This window comes from Cephus cinctus, unplaced genomic scaffold (assembly GCF_000341935.2).
Source record: "Cephus cinctus unplaced genomic scaffold, Ccin1 Ccin1_scaffold1553, whole genome shotgun sequence".
Lineage (NCBI taxonomy): Eukaryota > Metazoa > Arthropoda > Insecta > Hymenoptera > Cephidae > Cephus > Cephus cinctus.
Genome location: NW_014333871.1, coordinates 467,172 through 488,374, shown reverse-complemented (window position 1 = coordinate 488,374; position 21,203 = coordinate 467,172). Strand labels below are relative to the sequence as shown.

The following is a 21,203-nucleotide window of genomic DNA, read 5'->3' as shown; positions in this document are numbered from 1 at the left end:
TTTCAATGAGTAAATCTTATTAAAGAATTCGCATTAGTTCGAATTTTCGCCGATAAGAGGGCAGCACCTCCTGGGCATGATATGTGGCGCCATCTCTGAGAGAACGAGTGAACTTTCTCCGATAAAATAATTCCGAAAGTAATTCGAAAATCAACTATATCAGGCTGGTACAGAACAAACTGCGATAGGGCACTTTAAAAAAATCCCTTTACTTTTTGCAACTTGCAGATGGAATGAAAGTAATGGCAAAGAAAATGCAGCATAAAGTTGGTGGAGAAGGAAGAGGATGCTGTTAGGACGGGGGAGAGTACGAAAGAGACAGAACTCATTCGTACTCTGGGATATTCGTGGAAGGCAACAGAATATCAACGTGTATATGTGTTTAAAGATAATTTATTCGACAAACGCAATAATGATACAGTATACGAGGTACAGATATAGATACATATATGGTTTACAAAAGATTAGCAATAACAATACTATTAGGGACACATTAAAATATATTACTGCAATATAATATACATGTGGTATGTTACATGCCCTACCACTTTGGACTTTTATTTTTCCAAAGGACTTTTTAACAACTTAGTTTTTAAGGATATACTAGGAGGAGAGTGGTGGAGACATAGGAAAGAATAGGAGATTCGGAAATTGAGTAGAAATGTTTGGTGACAGCAGCCAGGGAAGATGTTGTTGAAGGGAAAGAGGAAGATTGTTAGAAAGAAAGAGTGAAAAACAGAGATGGTAAAGATTGAGGGAACAAGGAGAGAAGAAAATGCATGAAACGTGTGCACGAGAACCAAATTATTCGGGAGGAGCGACAAAAGAGAACTCTCGAAAAAGTAGGAACTGTAAGAAGTTTAAGGGAGCGAAATGGGCCCCTCAGCGCCCATTTCCGTGAGAGCTACGACCCCTCCGAGGCCCCATAGGGGACCGTGTTTTTTTTTTTGTTTGTTTTTGAAGAAAACCCCCGAGTCCTGCGGCTTTCGCGCACAGGACTAGGGGGAAAAACCTCAGGAAGGAAAGGAAGTCGGGTCGAGGGACAAGAAAGACGCACAAGGGGGTAAGGTGAAGTTAAACGCGAAAAAGCTAAGATAAGTTAAACGTAAAAGGGACGAGTTAAACAAACGCAAAAGGGACAAGTAAAACGCGAAAGGTCTACCCTTAGTCAAGATTCACCGCAACGAAAGACCGCGGGCGTAGCACCCGGCGGCGCCCTTGCGGGCACGCCAGGACATCCCGAAGGACGATATTTAACGCTACAACCTCCGTCCCTTCCCACGGGCGAGCCCAGTGGGTTAGACGTAAGGAACCACGCCCGCCGCCGGCGGCGGGCCCCGTTAGCCATCAATCCCCGCGCAAAATGTCTCCGACAGAGGGTGACTTTATACTAGCAGGTGCTCAATAGCACCCGCACCTACCCCAAGTGCAGGAGACCCCGAAGCACAAGCACAAATAGGACTTTATCCAGAGTCAACGGACTACCCCTCCGACCTCCCCACCGACACATAGGATCATCTCTACCCACACAAGTGCCCAAGTGTCAACGACATGTTGGAGTGTTTTTAGCAAAGCGAACAAATTATACTAAATACGCGAGAGCTAGACACCTGGTTAGATTCACTGTACGAAAGACCATGGCCGTAGATACCCTAAGGGGGCTCAAGGCCCCCGTCGGGAGACCCATAAGGTCCTGTTGCGGCCACAACTTGGGCCCGACCCACTGAGAGCAAGCTCAGCGGTTGAGGCAGAAGGGCAACCCCCGACACCATGGTCTTTACGTGTAGCTGCACTAACAGGGTGACTACCCTTATATGACTACTCGAATGAATATGCTCGACCCGACCAAAGGAATAGAAAGTGTAAGACAAGCACAATTGAAAGTAATAGGGCACAGAGTGAAACGAGAAGACAGAAGGGAAGATGAAAATAAAGAAGTTAAGAAGTAGAAAAGTAAGGAATAGAGTTATAAAATTAGAGAAGAAATAAGGAAAGATATAAATCAGAAAGTAATCAATGAAATATAAAGAAGTAAGGAAATAAAGAAGAAATAAGGAAGAAAATGAAGAAGCTTGGAAATGGATAAGAGAGATGATTCCAAGAGGAAGAATGAGCGCTCCGAGTTTGGGCGTTGCCTCGAGCGCTCCCCCCACTCCCCGGCTACTCCCACTCGCCGCACACAATTTTGAGCAACTTTCAGTACTTTTAAATATTGTTGGCCGGGATTTCAGAAGTTTAAGTCATAATATCTAACTTTATGGATTTAATGAATTATTTATTCCAAATACTTAATTTATTAATATTTCAATTTGAGCGTAATTTACTTTCCATATTTTACAATTTAAATTGAAGTTTTATCTATGATATATCAATTACGTAGATGTAACAGAAATGTTTATACATATAATACTGAGTTAGGGTATTCATATCAGAATACTGAAACGCACGTGCAGTTTTGATCCAGTCTTATACTAAAATAAAAGAATTTGATATTGTACATTGGCACGCTTTCAAAATGTCTATCCTTAATAACTACCTTAATATACGGTGTAAAAAATTACAGTACAATGCACTACTTAAATAAAATATTGCTATCTATGAATTTTCTACATCTTTAAAGTTGTAACAGTATTGCTCAATCGACTTTCAATGTAGTTTCTTCAATTTCTGATGACTTTACTCTTCTCGGCCCTTGAACATCATCATAGACTGTGGTCCTTGAAGTATATGGTACATAAGAGCCCAGCACATTTTTGCTGGGAGTAAACTGAAATTAGAAAATTGTACAATGAAAACCCAGTGTTTCATGAACAATTGGCCGACAGGTTGAATAAATCTCAAAATAAGAATATATTTGCAAGAAAATTAACCATTTCAACGGAAGAAGAAATCTCACGCTGCCAGGTAGAGTGACGTTTATTTGATTAGTCAAGATTCCAGCAACAATTTCCTCTGCCACGTATTCAGGCTCAAGCATGGGTAGTAACCTTGAGGACAGAAATAATGTGCGAACGATGTAGTACATAATTGAACATAAAAAATTTATAAAATAATTACCTTGGTTTCACGCCATTGAACATTCCCGTGTTAATAAAGTAGGGACAAACAAGCGTCAAATTAATTCCAAAGAAACCGTGAGTCTGCAAAGGAGAGCCATGTACAATAAAACGCAGACGCGCGAATGGACAGGTGAAAAAAAAGAAATGTGTAAAAGTGAGCAAAGTGAAAGTTAATGGAGTCAATTTAAATCTGGCGCTGATGCTCGTACCTTCAGCTCCGTGAAGAGGCTCTCGTGATATCCAATGGCGGCAAATTTCGTTGCCGAATAATCCGTGCAGTTGTAAGTTCCCAAGAGGCCGGCGACACTAGCGACAGTTACAATGTGGCCATGATTTTCCTTCTTCATGTCGCCCAGAAAGGATTTGGTAGTCTTATGGAAACAATAGCGAGAATAACATGAAAAGAAGTATTTTGAACAATGGTTAAAGTGCTGCGAAGCAAGCAATAGGACCGTCACTACAATAGTGGACAAAAAAGAGAAATTCCATTGTTCCCTCCGTCTACAGTGAATGCATCGATTAAAGCGTGATATCGATATATTGTTATTATTATACAAGGAATCAAAGCGGGAAGAAAACTCACCCAATAGTGCGACAGGATATTGACTTTGAATGTTTTTTCAATTTCTTTATCCGGCAGATCCATTAGTGTTCTTCCACATACGTAACCAGCGTTGTTGATCAATAGTGTAACCTATAAAGATCGGCCAAGTGTATAGATTCCTTTTATCATTTCAATTTCTGTCTATGGTCCAATTCCACTTACATTCCCCACTTCAATCTTCACGGCTTTTGCTACCTCGTAAATGTCCTCCTTGTTGGTTAAGTCGCATCTGTATCCCCAACACTTTCCGCCGGATTCACGAATTTCACGTACAGTTTCCGTCAGACCTGCGATATAAATGACAGACTCGATATAACCTAATATCCACCCGATTCGTATTGAACTGTGAATGGTCCCTTTTAATGCGGCACGATGTTTCAAGTGGAAAACTTTTAATACACCGGGGAAAGGTTATGTGCTAGAAAATAGTAAAGTGCACGCGAATAGTTCCCATAGACGTTTTCACCAGAGGTAATTTAATGGAACGTTACTTTCAGGCAGTATACGGAACAATGGTAGAAAGATTCGATATAAAGTAAGATTGAATTACTGAAACGGATGAGATATAATAGAAGACAAGACAATAAGCATAGACGTTTTCACCAGAGCTAATTTAATAGAACGTTACTTTCAGGCAGTATACGCAACAATGGTAAAAAGATTCAATATAAAATAAGATTGAATTACTGAAACGGATGAGATATAATAGAAGATAGGATACTAAGAAAAAAGATTTTTGGTTACGGTTTTACCGATTTTAGTTTTTTTTTTTTATTAATGTTTTTGCTATATTATTTTTATAACTTACCAGCCTCGTTAATATCCCACAGGACTACGTGGGCTCCGAGATTTGCAAGCTTTTTGGCAATCAATCTGCCAATTCCTCCGGCTCCACCCGTTATCAATGCTACTTCCTTTTCGACACTTTTCGATCGTAATTTTCGCGGTATCAGACTCAAAATTACAGACTCGCTTATATACACTATTGCCATACCGACAAATAGTAAAAAGTCATAAACCACGTTTACAAATTCTTTAAAATTCATATCGACTTTTTCTGTGAAGAAAAATTATTATTTTATTAATTCAACCTATCTTCTTATTTTCTTCCTACGAAATGTCACTGCATGAACTATCAACATGAAAACGAAGAAAGCGAAATCGAGTTCGTGCCAAGATGAAATTCTAAATTACGAAACAATTTTATCTATTCTGAATATTAAAAAAAATACCAGGAAACCAGTTTACCGCTGTAACGGTTCAACTGTTTAGCAAAATCATTAGTTCCACGTGTCGTTTGATATTCAGCATTATAATGGGGAATTAAAGAAAATTACGAATAAAATAGATAAAAATTAAGTAATCAATTTAAAAAAAAAACATGTTTCATAGTACATTTAATAAGTTAAAAATTACAATTACCTCTCAGTGCACTGATTAAAGAATATGTATTTATTTATACACAAAAGAAATAACGGTATTCCGACAAAACAATTATAATTTCAACATTTGAAAATCACGGTCGGATACGAAAAAAAAAAATTACCGATAACACCCACAGTTCGATATGACGAGTCGGAGGAGTCGAAGAACTCTAAGATACCTGAAGATGCTAATAACGACTACGTGACCGTCGTGACGGATGCCGAATGTCGACTGTAGTTTGCTTTCTGATGCAGCCGTACCAAATCGCGTACCATAAGACGCTATACTCCGACCACAGTATATCCATAAAACGATACTATAGTAAAATGACATACGAGTAGCTATATTGTATAATATTACATATATAATTTTTTTCTACAAGATATTACAACCCTTTCATATTTATATAACGAGTCGAAGAAAAGAAAGAAAAATATTACTCAAGACGAATTGCCTAATGGAATTATCCTAAGTAAATTGATAACGTGTACCAGCTTCTTGTTTTTCCCATAAGCGCTGAAGAATCCCATAAACTCTAGGACGTCGCGGACAAGGTAAATACTGTACTACATGAAATTCAGATTCTTGTAAACAAAGCACGTCGAAGTCATTAAAACTTCAACCGAGTCCTCGGTAAGTAGGCTCTTACGAAAGAGACTGATGTAGGATTTTCAAGTATGAAATTTTGCATTTTTTTTCTCATTTCCCTTCATCTTACGCAAACACTTTTTGTCCTCGTATTACGTGATGGAATTTTAACCGAAAAAAATTATTCAAACTTCTTAACTTCCCTCGGTACAATTCCCGTATATTGAGTCGTCGTCTCGTCTGACTTCAACGTACACCGTAAAAAGTTGTGCAACGGATTTTAAGATTTCACGACGCATTATTTAGTTTCCATTACGTAATTATGCGGTGCAGGTATCGCTATCATATTTTCCGGATATTTCAAGGCACTTGCAATGCGTCCATTAATTCTTATGGACACGAATAACCCACACGGAGAGACATCACGCGTTGGACACAGCAATTTCTCAAGCACACCGACGCGAGGAGAAATAAAATACTTAAATTCAATGAAGAAATGCCGCCACAATTTACCAGTCGACAGTCGCTTATTGCAAATGCCGTGTATATAGCTATCTAATAAATCTGGAATTCTATATGGTTGCAGCGAAGCATAAAGTAGACATATCGCGCGACTGTAATTTGCCTTTTCTATCGGTTCAAGGATTCACAACAGAGCAGATGCGATTACGAGAAAGAAAGTTAGATCATAAAATTATAATACGTGGGTAATTAAATTTGTGTTATTGAAAGAAGAAAGAAGTCATTGATACCGTTTCCTCTATGTAGAATACTGCGCGCTGGCTTCGTTTTAGGTGAAAGGATCTTAAAGGGACCTATGTGGGTCGGTAGACTGTCTGTATCATGCAGGCAAGAAGAACTTGAAAAAAGAATGCGACGTTTCTTAAGCATCTCGCGTAGAGTCGAATGATTGTTGAAAATTCGAAACTGCCTATTGTCATGAGACGGAATATATCACTTTCTTGCCTGTCTAACGAAACGTCCTGGATTAGGAGTCGCGGGAAGACACTATGTATCATTTGCCGGAACATTGTGGGGACCTAAGCTGAGCGAATGAGAGAAAGTTTGTTCCTTTTATGCAAGACTTTCCTGACCCGCGAGCACTGGGTTTCTTAGATGTAAACATAGTACGATTTATCATGTGGAAACGAGCAGTTATTAGTTTGATGAGAAAGTGTGTCATTACCGACGTTTTGCGTGTCACATGATATTATATGCAGGAAATGAGTAAGGCTGCGGGGAAATTATGCACTTTTGATTAAGCCAAACTATTTCAATCACTGTCTTGAGACAGGTCATTGGTTCGAAAGATTAGATAGATAAGGATAGTCGATTATGCGAAAGTTTTGTTAATTTTCGAAAGTGAGTTTTATATTTTCAAATTTTTTTTCAAGAACCCATTTCAGATGGGGATCTAGTGGATGATTGCGGAACAAAGTTACTCGATAGGTAATTGACGTTAATGATAATCATCTACCTTATCGGCTGATGATAACAAATTTGTCTTTGCTGTCAGCAACTAAAATATGTAATTTATTTATAGAGTTTTATGAACGATCCTAGAGGACACTGTGCACGGAACTACTCGTAGGTGTAAAATTGCATTTATACCGACTTAAAAGACTTGTATACAGTATAGGTTATAAGATATTTTTTAAATAGTAAATATGGAAATTACAATTAAGGAGTCAGAGACAGTAGAGACTGTTAAAGATGTTGAGGTTCCACAGAAAGTTGAGATCCAGGAGGAACACGGGATACAAGAGACAGTCAAAAATGTTGAGGTTTTACAGGATATTGAGATCAAGGAGGAACATGGGATACAAGAGTCTGTTGTGAAAGATCTTGAAGTTCCAAAGAATATGAGCAAAACACAGCTCAAAAAAATAAAAAAACGGGAAAAATGGTTGGAACGAAAAGTGGAGAAGAGGTAATTTTTTTAAAACTTATATAAGGTAATGTTATTCATGTTCCTATAGGGATGTTTGTTTTAACAGGATAAAGGAAAGAGCAAAAGCTAAGGAGAAACGTGCTCTGGCCAAAGAAAAAAATATTGACCTGGGTCCATCTCGAAAGGCACTGAAGAGGAGTACCATGGCAGACAGTGATTGTAAACTTTCAGTGACAATAGATCTAGCTTTCGATGACCACATGATTGACAAGGATATAGCTAAACTAATTAAACAAATTCTACGTTGTTACACATTAAATAGACGAGCAGCTGCACCTATGCAATTTTCTTTAACTAGCTTCAATGGAAAATCTCAACAAGAAATGGCTAAGCACAATGGCTACGAACATTGGGATGTAAAATTTTATCCTGAAACCTACCTTAATGTTTATCCCAAAGATAAAATTGTCTATTTAACAAGTGAATCAGAGAACGTCATCGAAACCCTAGATCATGAATGTGTTTATGTGATTGGTGGTCTTGTGGACCATAACCGATACAAGGTTTTTACTTCTAACATTCAATCATCTTCATGCATTGATATCTTCAGATGAATATCCATTTTGTAGAATCTTATTAACTCTTTTCTTCACTCAGGGTTTTTGTCACAGATTAGCTCAAGAAGCTGGTGTAAGACACGGCCAGTTACCACTTAATAAGTTTCTACACATGAAAGCTAGAAAAGTTTTGACTATTGATCATGGTAGCTAAATTTTCAAAATGCTTGTAACAATATATAACAATATTATGACTCGTCCACTTTTCAGTATTTGAAATACTACTACGTGTGACCGAAGGCAAAAGCTGGCAAGAAGCTTTCCTGCAAGTACTGCCAGAGAGAAAAAATGCTCAACCGGTAGTATCAGCCGATGAAGTAGTTATTAACAATTCACAAGACAAAGATCAAAGTTAACAGGTGAGATGATTGCATAATGGTGTAGACAAAATTGATCAATAAATCGCTACCTTGTCATATATTCACGAGATCTCTATTCTCCATTAGATGATAAACTTATAGGAAAGGACGCACTACGAATAAACTGACTGGTAGATGACTTTTCAGACGATATTTGGAAGAGAAAAAGGAAGTATCTGAAGGTACTGATCGAATGAGTGGATGTGAATTTCTTTGACCGATTGGTTATTTGGAAAGAAAAAATAAAGACAGAATATGTCTTATACACAGGTGCTGCTTCATATATTTCATTGTTTATTGTTCGAATTTCAATTAAAAATATTAAGTATGATCGTTTCTACTTATCTTATTAAGTTGGTATACTATATATATTTTATTATATAGATAGATGTGTAGCTGTGTGTATGTCTCTCTGTGTATAAATAAATAAATTTCATCTATCAGTCCCCGAGTATCGCAGACTTTGAGAGAATTAAAAGAGAAAGAAAACGTATTTTGAAGTCTGCAATCACGAGAGACTCTCTCTTACGACAACTCGCGATATCTCACGATTGATTATCGCATGTAATTAAAAACGTATTACCACCCCATCGGCACAGATACGAAGATACAATTTTTCATGGATTTCGAAAATTGAAAATCAGAAAATGATAACACTTAAATTTGGCCGTAATTAATTATTAAGAAACATTGCTGTAGATACATCACAGATAAAGGCTAAAAATCATCAATTTCGCGTACAGACGCGTCTTTTACAGAAAAAAAAAGATTGCATCGACATTGGAATACATTTCCTGCTCCCCAAAAATAGTACGAATACCGAATATCTTTTTTTTTGTTTCTTGCGTTGCTACCAGGAGAAAACCATGGTCCTGCGAATAAAACTTCTTCGAAGTCGCGCAGTCTGATTGTATCAAATAAAAATAAAAGGAATAACTTAGTAAAACGTTATTGCCGTGGCATAGGAAACAGTGACTAATAAACTTATTATTAGTATTCCAAGCGGGCGCAAACGTAAAAGCAATAGCAAACTGCAAAAAAATAATTTGTAGTCTCGAGGCGCTCGATAATTATGCAAGTCGATCGATAGTCATTGGAGTCGATGAGACAGCGAGTTGCAGGATTATTGTTAATCACAAGCGTATTTAAAGCCGAAAATAACGTAAAGCATTAAGATTAAAGGATAAAAATTAGATTAAAAAAAAAGACGAAAATAGTAAAATCAAAGTAATTCAAGAAAATTCACTCAAACCACGTTCTAAGGCTGTTTACGGTCATGTAAATCAAGCACAGAAACCGGTACGTTTGAAAAACTCCATAAAAGGCTTCATCAATTGCCCCATCGTCTCACGGATAGTTACTAAAGTCGACGTCGCACGATTCGAAAAAAAAAAAAACGAAAAGGATAAATAGCGCAGAGGAATTCAAACTACATCACGCAACTCGCGACTATCGATGATCTCGAAATCGCTGTCGCTGTCATCACTGTGACTCGGAAGTTTAGGTTCTTCCGGTTGAAGTTCAGCTTCCTCCTCGGACGAGGAGCCACGTTCGAAATGGCCAGACTGGAATCGTATACCATCGGTCTCTGTTTCGCCAGTGATCAATTCCAATTCGGATAATTCAAGATCGTCGGTGCTGCCCTCTTCGTGCGACGGCATTTTCAGGCCAACCAATTCATCTTCGTTAAACGGATCTGTTAATAAGAAACAAATTTCTCCTCTTTCTCCTGCTTCGAGGTTGATCGCGAATGCGACTGACTCTTTATCAATTATCAGCAGATTATTTTGGAACTATCTTGGACTATTTGCTTTATCTGGTCACCCACTTGGTTATTCATGTTTCCACTTACCGATCTGAGCCTCTAGAGCACCGGTCGGCGTCGAAGAGTGATCGCCAGTCTCGCCGGCTCGTTTTAGAACCTGCAAATTATCCTCGGTTGCTGCAGGTAGAAATTCCTCAATCTCGCTGTCCCATTCTGCAAGCAAACAAGTTTTCTCCGTGAATGATTTTGGATAATATCTTAAGCAACGCGTTGAACTTTAACGTCGCATAACAAATGTTATTTGCTGCCACTCTTGTCTGTACATCCTGTAACAATAAATGCTAAAGTAATCATCATTCACCTTTTGGTGGCAGGACTGTGCATGGTATTCGCATCAGCAATGCAGGTCCCACCAGTATTCCCATACATATCGTATAAGCGAGGAGAACACCATTGAAGGCTCGTCCAATCAACCACAGACCTAGTGAGACGGTGCAGACTGCTGCGCAGAACTGTAAACAACAAGAAGAAAATGTGTCATGATAATGATAAGGAGCAACTAATAGCAATCTTCTGTATCGGTTAGAAAAACATGATAATTGTGCAACTCGTGCGTTTGAATATTTATCTGCAATAAGGAAACGTAAGCGAGAATTCCATCATGAATAATGACAAGTATGGTATCTGGTAAGTCATATGTCGTTATCTGTTGTTATCAGTCGCTATCGATACAAAATGTGTTTACTTTCTATCTTATCCACGTAAAGCAAATTAAAGGGTGAGTCAATAAACTCGTAATGGCGTTTCAATTTTGTCGAAAATTTATGATAATCAATGTAAATAATAAATAAAAAAAATGGTACGACAGTACTGACGTCACGTTAGGAAACAACTGAATTATACGTTACGGCAATGTACAGCAAAAGAAATGCCTTACACCTCCAGGTTGATCGTTGCGCAATTGCTTAAGATTCCGCAGCGTCGACCTGGCCCTTCCGACGAACTTGTCGATCTGCCCGGCCTTCGCCTGGGACCTGCAAGGTCGCCAAGGATACTTGCAATTTATGGTTAACGAGGCGGTGCGCGATTACGAATCCTTGATAACGGGATAAGCCAAAAACTTTATAATACAAATTTTAATATAATCTTTAATAGCAGTCTCGTGCAACGTGCTTATTCTCTGGACTTTAAGCTGTTCAGCTGCTTTTGGCCAGTTTCTAGGTATCCAAGGATTCGTAGGTGCATGCCAGCTTACGCAGGTGATTTCTCTTCAGTTTCATCCTTTGTCTGTGCTTCCAGGCTGCTGTAGCAGAGGACCACAACGAGCGCAGCACTGCTGGCTGCCGCAAAGCCGCGGACCTCCAATACGACGATCCCCCTGAATTAGAAAAAAAAAGGTTAATGCAGAATGCTGTTATCTATGAAATACCTTAATTAGGAAGGATTGGGCTTTTAAAGGAAAACTTATGCAGTGTAAATTGTATCAGATATTTAGTGAAACTGTGATTTGGGAATGTTAACAAAAATTCTATCAATTATAATTATGGATTATTAATTATTTATGGACTACGTTTTCCTTTCACTTAAATTTCAAATGACAAAGTATGAATTATTATGACTCTAATTATACCGGCATTAGTCGCACAGTTATACAATAACAAGTGACAAATACTTTCCATCCAGGAGATTCACGTATTTCTAGATATTTACATTTTTTTTTCAATTTAAAAAATATTTCATCAGCTGTTTATCTGTTTCAGCAAGTCTACTTTGAAGAATGATGGTATTTTGCAAATAATTTGCATTGATTTTGCTTTGTAAGACGACCTATATGTTTCCTACTTCTTAGACACCGTCTACAATGATTTCCCAAGTACTCACGATATTTGGGAAATTTACTCATCACCTCCACTTATAGCTACTACGCGGTAGATCCTCCTCCCCCCAGTTTTGTTGTATAAGCAACGACAATTATTTTGTACGTACAAAATAAAAAATTTTCGATAACAATTTTTTGAAACCAGACGTAGTTTCTGCTGGGCTATAATATTTCTAAAATATATATTTAGTAGATTGTAATGCCTGCGTGGACTGTTTTTCGCGTTACATACAGTTTAGAAATAACATCTGGATATCTTGGCTCGCATGCAATGTGGATATAGAGCATTGGAATGACGTGGGGGCATTATACTTTGTAATTGCGTGATGATTTTGTACAAAGCCGCAATTCACTGACAGGAAGTAACGAGTCTAGTAAGTTCAAGGTGGTTAAACACGTACATTATTTTTCGATAAGGTTTATCACTGCCCAATTAATGATTGAAACTTTGTATGTATTAGTTTAATAATTATTTCAGATAACGAGCAAAGTCCGTATGACCATATGATTTCGTAACCCACGCGAAAGTGCTTAGTCTGCATGTAACAATGTGCCGACTGTATTCGTTTGGTCTTTTTAAATTCTTTCAATAATGACTTCGGTTTTGTGTCTCGAAAAATTTCCACGCCATCCGGTGTCTTGTAAAGCCGCAAGAGACGATTTAGGAATTTCCTCAGTCTGTCTTTATATAGAAAACAAAATAACAACTACATCCACCAAGGTGGATCTGGTTACTCGTTAAAAAATAATTGGAGCATCAATAAGTGGGTCGAATCGCTATAACGCCTATTGGGATATCACAAATTTCATATCACATTCAAAACATGACCTACGTCATCGTATCTGATTCCTGATTACAAATGAAAGGGAACTATTTCACGTAATAACCTTCGATTATTCGCCATCTTGAATAACTAATATGAATGAAAGTAACGTTTGTGTATTCCCTTTAAAAATGGCATGTGCGTCAATGCACACTACTGATAAGATATCAAAAATATCACATGTAGAGATGATATCCGTTACACAAAACACGAACTTGTTGAGAATACAGTATCCAACATAAAAGCATCGATTAATCAGTTATTCATGTATGGAACAGGTGACAGACAGCCATATTGAAATCAATCAGTGGTATTTTTCGAAGGGGCTAACCTCACATGATCTCACCAGAAGAGTACGTTGAAAACAATCACCACGGAGATACTGTTAACGGAATTCTCCCACAGTAAAATGCTCTGAAGAATAGTGAAGAATCGCGTCGACGTATCCACGCGACAGTTCCACTCCTTTTCGGTTGTCTCCTTCGGTTTTGGGGTTGTTTTCCCGTGGTACAGCGACAGGGACGGTGGCCATCTTAAAATGGACACGAAATTGCTGATTGTCTCCATTCTCAGCGAGTGTCGCGTCTCCTCTCAGATTCCAGTATCGTCTGGCATGTCACGGGCACTCGGTACGAACAATGGCGATGTCTTTCGCTTGACTGTATATTTTTAGCGCGCAACAACACAACGGACTTTCCGGAACGCGGCTAACTCTCTTACTGCGCACGATGTGACGGAGCTCTTTCGTAAAATTGCGATGTTTTCGCCAGCGGCTGACCATGTGGTCGCCCCACTATGGACACTCACTGTTATCCTCTCTACTTTTTGAGTAGGAATACTAATAAAGCGTTGACAAAGGTGGCGCCATCATACAAGGTGGACGCTTTACGAAGTTAAACGTAGTCAAGGCGCCTGCCGGTAAGCAAATGGTCGTACAGGAAATGCGATGCGATCTATAATTTTAGAACTTCAAATTTCCCAATGATTCGTTATAACGCACAATGAGTTTCGCTTGACTTTTCTTCTCTCAAGTTATGCAACCTTAAGGAGACAATTGTAACTTTTTCGATGGAAATATGCAAATTATAATATTTACGTTTTCATATTCGAAGTCAGACTTTTTACGAAAGAACAAGTGGGGCAATTGAAATGCAGAAAATAGATTTTGCGAGTTCATCGATAAATACGCTTTATTCAAACAGAGTAACATTTATTCTTACTTAAAGCATATCGTTGAACTTATACCGTAAAATTTTATCAGCGACAACAATAATTATAATGACGAACGTAACCGTAATAATAATATATTCATATATAATCATAGTAATGACAATAGTGGTATAGCGCATATAATAAATAACATAATAAATAATAGTAATAATAGTTAATAGGGAGGTTAACTTAAACATAGAGCATATCTAGTAGTCGTGACAATTCACAGTGCCTCTCCCGGCGGTGATTTGAGCTTAATGCTCAAAATCGGACTGATAAATAATTTATGATCGCACGAAACATAATGATATCCAGAATAATCATATTATCGTTCGACTAAAGCTATCTTTAGTTTATTATTACTCTCACTACACGGTGCTGGTTAAATTATATTTTCACGGTAACATTTTTCATCCACCTGTTTCCCACCTTAGGTAAATAATAGTATCTCGATCTACGTCTTTATGTACAATTATCACGTTCTAATAGCTGTGGTAAAAATCATTCGTAATATGTGAAAGTATACGGTTGTCATGTGAGAGTCACGTGTCCGACTATATGTATACGGAACCCCAAGAAGTCCATGGCCGTGATGGTCCTGATGGTTCTTGACAAGTCTGAGCACACTGTTTCAAATCTATTTTGAGACTTTGCTTGCTTTCCGAAAATTTTCAATCATTACAATTTCTTTCTTCACGGTTAAGATAACTTAGTTTCGATTTCCCTCATTCGAAAAAATTGTACCGATACTACCAACAGTGAATTATTAAAATCGAAGGACAAATTTCGAAACATTTTTCCGATCAGACGTTGATCGATAGGGATTATTTTTCTGTTAATTTTTTTTTAGTTGGGTACAATTTTTTGGTAATGAGTAAATCGAAACTTTGCCATCTTCAACCATGCTTGCTCGCAATATTTATCTTTTCTTAATATACACAGTAACGATAGTTTCCAAAAAAAAAAGTTATTTCTTTGGAAATCGATGTCGACATATATATATATGTCGATATATATATATATATATATATATATATATATATATATATATATATATATCATCGTTATCGCTATTATCGTCATCAGCATTCATTCTCAAACGTACGAATTATTCTCTTGCTGGTTCACTTGTTTCTATATGTATAATATCAATATTTAATAGTAATCCATGTGTCTTCCCGTTTACTGACTAGTAGTTACAATATTGTATAGCTTATTATTATCGTCATATTATTCGTAAGTCCTGGATTCACGGGATCGAAGGTACTAGGAAGGAGAATAGACGAGGTTGGGGCAGATGAGGAGAGCTTAAGAGATATTTCGATCCTTATTAAGGGGTTCAAGGCTGCTCAGGGGCTCTACAAGGGCTATTCATGGTATACTAGTCAAGTCACTTCCTATTTACAGACAATGGAATGACCAAAGTAACCTGTCGTTTCTTTTATTCGATGCGTTCAATTAGCACGCGGGAAACCCTCTTATAGTCAGCCTTTACCATGGGCTAGAATGGCGTCGGGACGCCGAGCGTCCGTTTCGTTTTTCTCAGTTGGATGTTCAGTGATTTAGATGTGGTTCTATATGAATAATGAATTTGAATAAAACTTTGAAAAAGTGAAATATAATGTTTTTGAGGAAAAAAAAACCGCTAAAGTATTCACGTATATCTAGACGTTATTTGGATTTCAAAAAATTTCGTTAAAATTTAACAAATACCTATCGATACCTATGCCCGTACAGATACTTATATATCACCGTGACTATGAACTAATTTAAATAATAAAATAATAATTATTGCACTTTTAAATAAATATAGAATTATTAAATAAACGCAAAGTCGAGCCGTGCACCGATAACGCTAAATGCGATTGGTCGCTACTGCTCTTACCTTAGTTAAAGTCCCGTTTACATGTTTCTTTTTGACGTCACTTCAATAATTGCGAACCATTCGACTTGCGTTTCAGTAACAATCAATTCCATATATATAAATATATAGTACATTTTGAACTACAATGCAAAATTCGAATTAGAAGCGAGTAAGCAAACTCAGGGCTGATTTTCATATCGACGCTTAGCCCGTCATTTCTTTCTCACTTCTATGATTTCCATCAATGACGATCCGATAGATATTCCTCATTATAATTACTTCCTCAGTATATACAGACTATGGACAATCCTTCCGCCATTTTTCATTACACTCACTGTTTCTTTTAAAATTAATTCTTCATCGATCATCTTCTGACGCACGCACGAATCACATTAATCTTTTATCGATTTTCACTGATTGGAACTTCCGGTACACTCGCGATCACGATTTGACCACATCCGGTTCACTTGGCGCTAACGCTAAAGCCAGTAGTAGTTAAAGTATTAAGTAGAGTAATAATAGAAGTAGTAATAATAACAGCGATAGTAATAGTAATAGTGGTAATTAGTAATAGCGACGGTGTTTGATAGGGGATAGTAATGAGAGGGGGGGAGGATGTGTGATATAAGCAAGGGTGTAGATTGAGGGGGTAGATCGTGTGTGTATACAGGTGTTAATCGAGCGAACAGTAGCAGGACTACCACTGGATGTAATAACGGCAATATCAATAGCAATTGTTGACGTTAAATATTATAGTAAGAGCAGTAATGTCCAATATACAGCTAGGTTAGATTTTTCTTTTTACATAGCTCAGAGTGACCTCGTTACTTCGAATAATATGAATGCCTATTCGATTAATGACTCTTTTTTGCCCAATTCAATTATTCTGTCCGTTGCCACAACTTTTAGTCTCTTTCAATAATTGAGTTTCTCGGCCAGTCCCATTTCTATGTACAGTCTTCTCTTGGGACGTAATTCGGGCAATTGCCTTATATAATTAATGGGAAATCTGACGCAATTTTTGTTCTATGTACAAAAGATTTTCTTGTCTCTCGATGCTCCTCTCATCCTCTATCTTTGAATCTTCAGCTATGTTCACGTCGTCTACCGGGAGACCTGAGATTTATGGCTTCGGAGGATCTCTACAGTGTGTTCGGCTTTGTTCGGCACGTTCAGCTTTACTCGTTCCAGAGTTCCCAGAGGTCCTGCGCCAATCGGAGTGATGCGTCGGGACGCCGAGAATAAGGATCGGTGAGACGATCAGCATACGTTGACGTCCTTGTATTTATTCAGGCGCGACGTTGCCCGTGTAGGAAGCTTCAGGGATGGTCTCAGATGGGCGTGGGGAGAACGGTGAAGTCCTGAAGGGCGGATTTAACAGTCTCATAAATCGGCCGGTTGCTCTCGTCGGTACAGTACCCGTCGGCTGTGCAGAGGGTCTGCAATTTCGTTAGGCAGCTGTCGAAATTCTCGTGTCCCATTTTCTCCGGCGGACCGCCGAGGCTGTTCGGTATTCGGACGTTCTCCAGGAACGTGATCATGTTCTCGCGCAGGGACTGATAGTACTCAGTGAGGTTGTTGTTACGCTGAGATATGACGTTCGTCTCCTGAAATACAGATAGCGACTCGATAAACTTTCAGATAAGCGAATCACTCTATGTCTAAAAAAAATATCGTGTGACCAGCTACCGATATATTGGCCATTCAAGATACACGAATAACGTGGGATCTGCTTTTTTGGAAGTTGGGAACGTGGAGAACCACGACGTGGAACGAGTCTCGCGTGTTACTGGACTGATTTGGTAAAGCCAGGAGTTCATGGTCGACGGAGGATAATAATTTTGATGGCAGATCGCACGTTTACCAACAGATGAGAGACACGTGCGAACTTACCTTGTCTCCGTGCTTCAACTGATTCTCCATGGCGGTAATGTCGGAACGCAGGCGCAGCACCTGGGACTCGACGCGAGCATTCTCCTTCTGTAATTCCGTGATCTCGGCCTCCAGTGTGTAAAGATCCTCGCCCTGACCACCGGCAGAGCCGCTACCGCTCGTGCTTCCCTGATTCGCACCTACCGCGCCACCCTGAGCCGGACCACCGGCGTCCACCCCTGAAGGACAAGCCCCGTTTAACAGTGGCTTCAAAGCACCCAGTTCTTTTTTCTCTCTCTATCCTCTAGCCTCCTGATTGATTCCCTTTCTCATTATTAGCATCCTTCTTATACGTGTTTCATACTCGTCATTGTCATCCTTATCAATCTTATCATCAGTCCCATGTATGATCCTTTGTTCATCTTCCTCAATCTGCATAGTCATTTTGCATGATATGTCTATAGATGTAGAAGATGAACTTGGGACGAAGATTTGAATGATGATTAGAATGATCTTGTCATTTTTTTTCTCTTATCTTTGATACATTCTCTCTCTCTCTCTCTCTCTATTTTCTATCGGCAAACACTTTCCTTTGATATCTTACCGCTTATTGCGTATTCCAATACAGATAATACTTAAGCTAGGCGATTTCGTCTAGAGATCGAGCGACGTTCGTATCGTCACACTCTTCCTCTTTGTTAGACACATACCAGACTATGTATGTATATAATGGAAATACGGACCGTTTGCTAAGATAAATAATAAAAAAAAAATAATGCCGAGATGCTCTTAAAAGTGTGCTAAAGGACAGTAGAGTAGTACACGAAAAATTAGCGAGCAGGTATCAATGAATATAATAGCAAGACAAGAATGGAGCACTGGAATCTCTTGATAAAATATTTCAAGTATAATTTTTTCTATTTTTTTTTTTCTTCAAAATTTCAAACACAAAAATATGAAAATTATTGCGCGAACAACATGAATTTACAATGAATGTAATATTTTCGTCAACGGCGTAAAGAATCTTCAGTGGTCCATACTTGAAAGACAAAGTAAGACGTAGGCAGAGACAAAGAAACAAGAAATTAAATGGAAAGACAAAATGACGTATCTACACGGCAGGGATGAGATGGATTTAGGGAATTGCGTGAGGTGCCATCATACCAGATATAGAACGAAGGGAGATCCTGAGTGCTGGCAACCTTCGACCTCATCAAAATCAGGAGGCGTTTCTGTCTTGCTAAAGTGTCTTCGCGATAATTTGAAATATTCAATGAGCTACTAGTGAGACATTCTCGCGGGCCAGCACTCAGACATCGCATCTTGCAAGACACTCGTGGATTTGTATGTAACATCGAATACACATAGAACAAGTGGCGAGTAGGTCAGTCCCTTACCTTCAAAAGTAAATGTTCTCCTCAAAGCTCAATGCCAGGAAAGGAGCTGATCATGATCCCAGAATAAATCAGAATAGATTATTTTTCATCATAGTGGCATCGGTTCGTTCGGCTTGTCACTATCTTTCTTTCTTTCTCTCTCTTTTTTGTCATTCTTTTTCTTTTATCTAGTTTCCTTTTACCTCCTTCACCATCATTACTTTCTCTTGCACATTGGATAAGGATTGCCGGACGGGACGTTTTTTGGGACTTGCGAGGTATTCTTTTTTTTTCTTTTCTTTTTTTTCTTTTTACAATTTATGATCCAGGTGTTTCGCCATGGGACGACGCGTTGGAATTCTTTCACGCACATATGCTCTCCAGCTCAGACATTGAGTGCCGATTGTCCTTGATATCTTGGGATACAATTGAAAATCGGTTAAACGTACTAGCAATCATTAGGGAAACACCTGGATCGTTTTGCGCGAGAGAGACAGAAAAAAGTGAGTCAACGAAAAAAGAAGAGAAAAGATAGCAATAAAAATGAGTGGGCTCTCAAGTGAAATTAATCAAGAAAAAAAAACTAGCTATAGAAGAAGTGAACAATTGAAATAACACTGTATCTCCCTGAGAGACACGTAGGCAAATGATATCAATAAAACTGGGCAAGGGCAAGGGCCGGGGTAACCTCATTGGTATGACAGCACATCATTGCATGGAGAGCAGAGCAGAGCATAGCATAGCACAAGGTCCAAGTACAAGATCAAATATGCACAAGATTACAAATAAAAGTACGATATCGCACGTTCTAACGTCTATGCCTAATTCTAATGTTCAAAGTGTTGGCTCGCGCCGCGAGCCTTTACGGCTCGTCATGCTACTCCGTGCCAATAAATGCACTACTGATCCTTCCCGCCTGCCTGGTTGCGCGACCTTTTCACATTTAATGATCACCTCGTTTTTTCTTTTTTCTTTTTTTCATCCCCTCAGACACCTCAGAGTACCTCAAAGATCGTTGGAAGAGGATTCGCGCAGCCAGTAAAGCGGGCCGGGTGCGATTATCGCGATGACGTTTCTAATCCTCAGGACGATCCTGGAAGGCAGGACGATACGAAGGGCCGAACCGATCAGAGACTTTAATCGCTATGCCCTCATCGCTGATACCTTTGCTGTACATGCTTGACATGTCCTCGAACTTGGATTTCTTGACTGCGTGACCGGCGATCGGACATCCCGACAGAGATCTGTGAGTTGAGAACGAGCCGTTTATGTGTCCTATCCCGTCGCAGCCAGGAGTTGGACAATTGACTCCTTCGAATTTCATTGCCGTCGCTGCTGCCACTGCCGCCTTGTGCTGTTCAACCGTCCCGCCTGATTCTAGGACCCGCAGCTTGTTCCGGTTCGCTATTGGACAACCGGATGCACTGGAATACAAGAGTAGTAAATATTATTGATTTTTCTTTTTCTTTTCAATTGATTACGCTCTACGTTTATTAGCCAAGTACGTTTATCCTTCGTCTTTATCAATTTTGCATCTGCCCATAGTGTCTTACCTGCGGTGGGACAAAAATTTTCCAGTAGCGTGACCGGATCCGTCGCAGCCTGGGATTGGACATCTGCAGTCCAAAACCGCAAGCATCGCCATTATATACGATCCATATAGCGCAAGCGTGAAACGGGCGGAAACCGCGAGATATTAGTCAGCGTCTTCCCTTAGCTTAAGGTTAGAGAGGGTTTTACGGTGTAAGGGTACAGAGTGGTACAGGAGGGATCTCCTAAGGAGTAGTCAGTCTAGGTTAGCCGGAAACGTACCAGTCATCTTGGCACGTAAAGCACGACGTTGAATAAACCACACCGGAAGGAAGGAA

General features: G+C 39.0%; 4 protein-coding genes across 35 annotated transcripts in view; 1 reads left to right on the top strand and 3 right to left on the bottom strand.

Annotated features, from left to right (window-relative positions):
* Positions 1–2,067: 2,067 nt before the first annotated feature.
* Positions 2,068–7,268, bottom strand: LOC107273274 (short-chain dehydrogenase/reductase family 16C member 6). 3 transcript variants are annotated; one of them, XM_015751310.2, is made up of 8 exons: positions 5,210–7,268; positions 4,472–4,720; positions 3,826–3,950; positions 3,643–3,753; positions 3,269–3,430; positions 3,058–3,140; positions 2,871–2,987; positions 2,068–2,767 (listed from the first exon to the last, which is right to left on the bottom strand). In XM_015751310.2, the coding sequence occupies exons 2-8, from the start codon at positions 4,707–4,709 to the stop codon at positions 2,677–2,679; spliced, it is 927 nt and encodes a 308-aa protein (XP_015606796.1). In that variant the 5' UTR covers positions 4,710–4,720; positions 5,210–7,268; the 3' UTR covers positions 2,068–2,676. The 3 variants fall into 3 exon arrangements, with proteins under 3 accessions (XP_015606796.1, XP_015606795.1, XP_024946390.1); XM_015751309.2 differs by having other exon boundaries at positions 2,069–2,767; positions 5,086–7,268; XM_025090622.1 differs by lacking the exon at positions 5,210–7,268 and having other exon boundaries at positions 2,069–2,767; positions 4,472–5,063.
* A 1-nt stretch (position 7,269) lies between these two features.
* LOC107273272 (tRNA methyltransferase 10 homolog A) lies at positions 7,270–8,838 on the top strand. The gene is made up of 5 exons (XM_015751307.2): positions 7,270–7,606; positions 7,674–8,130; positions 8,225–8,330; positions 8,395–8,543; positions 8,631–8,838. Exons 1-4 carry the CDS (start codon positions 7,344–7,346, stop codon positions 8,538–8,540), a joined length of 972 nt encoding a protein of 323 aa, XP_015606793.1. The 5' UTR covers positions 7,270–7,343; the 3' UTR covers positions 8,541–8,543; positions 8,631–8,838.
* LOC107273271 lies at positions 8,818–13,830 on the bottom strand. The gene is made up of 6 exons (XM_015751306.2): positions 13,358–13,830; positions 11,564–11,686; positions 11,246–11,342; positions 10,670–10,820; positions 10,396–10,521; positions 8,818–10,239 (listed from the first exon to the last, which is right to left on the bottom strand). The coding sequence occupies exons 1-6, from the start codon at positions 13,576–13,578 to the stop codon at positions 9,968–9,970; spliced, it is 990 nt and encodes a 329-aa protein (XP_015606792.1). The 5' UTR covers positions 13,579–13,830; the 3' UTR covers positions 8,818–9,967.
* A 1,528-nt stretch (positions 13,831–15,358) lies between these two features.
* LOC107273268 (mucin-17) overlaps positions 15,359–21,203 on the bottom strand; it is a 225,126-nt gene continuing 219,281 nt past the window's right edge. For 28 of the 30 annotated variants that reach the window (XM_015751284.2, XM_015751281.2, XM_015751294.2 and 25 more), the window contains 4 exons: positions 20,889–20,951; positions 20,500–20,759; positions 17,981–18,198; positions 15,359–17,694 (listed from right to left, as the gene is read on the bottom strand). In XM_015751284.2, the coding sequence (XP_015606770.1) occupies positions 17,419–17,694; positions 17,981–18,198; positions 20,500–20,759; positions 20,889–20,951 (817 nt within the window). In that variant the 3' untranslated portion in view covers positions 15,359–17,418. Of the gene's footprint in view, positions 17,695–17,980; positions 18,199–19,356; positions 19,403–20,499; positions 20,760–20,888; positions 20,952–21,203 lie in introns of those variants that run through there. The other 2 variants (XM_025090620.1, XM_025090617.1) reach the window with 2 other exon arrangements.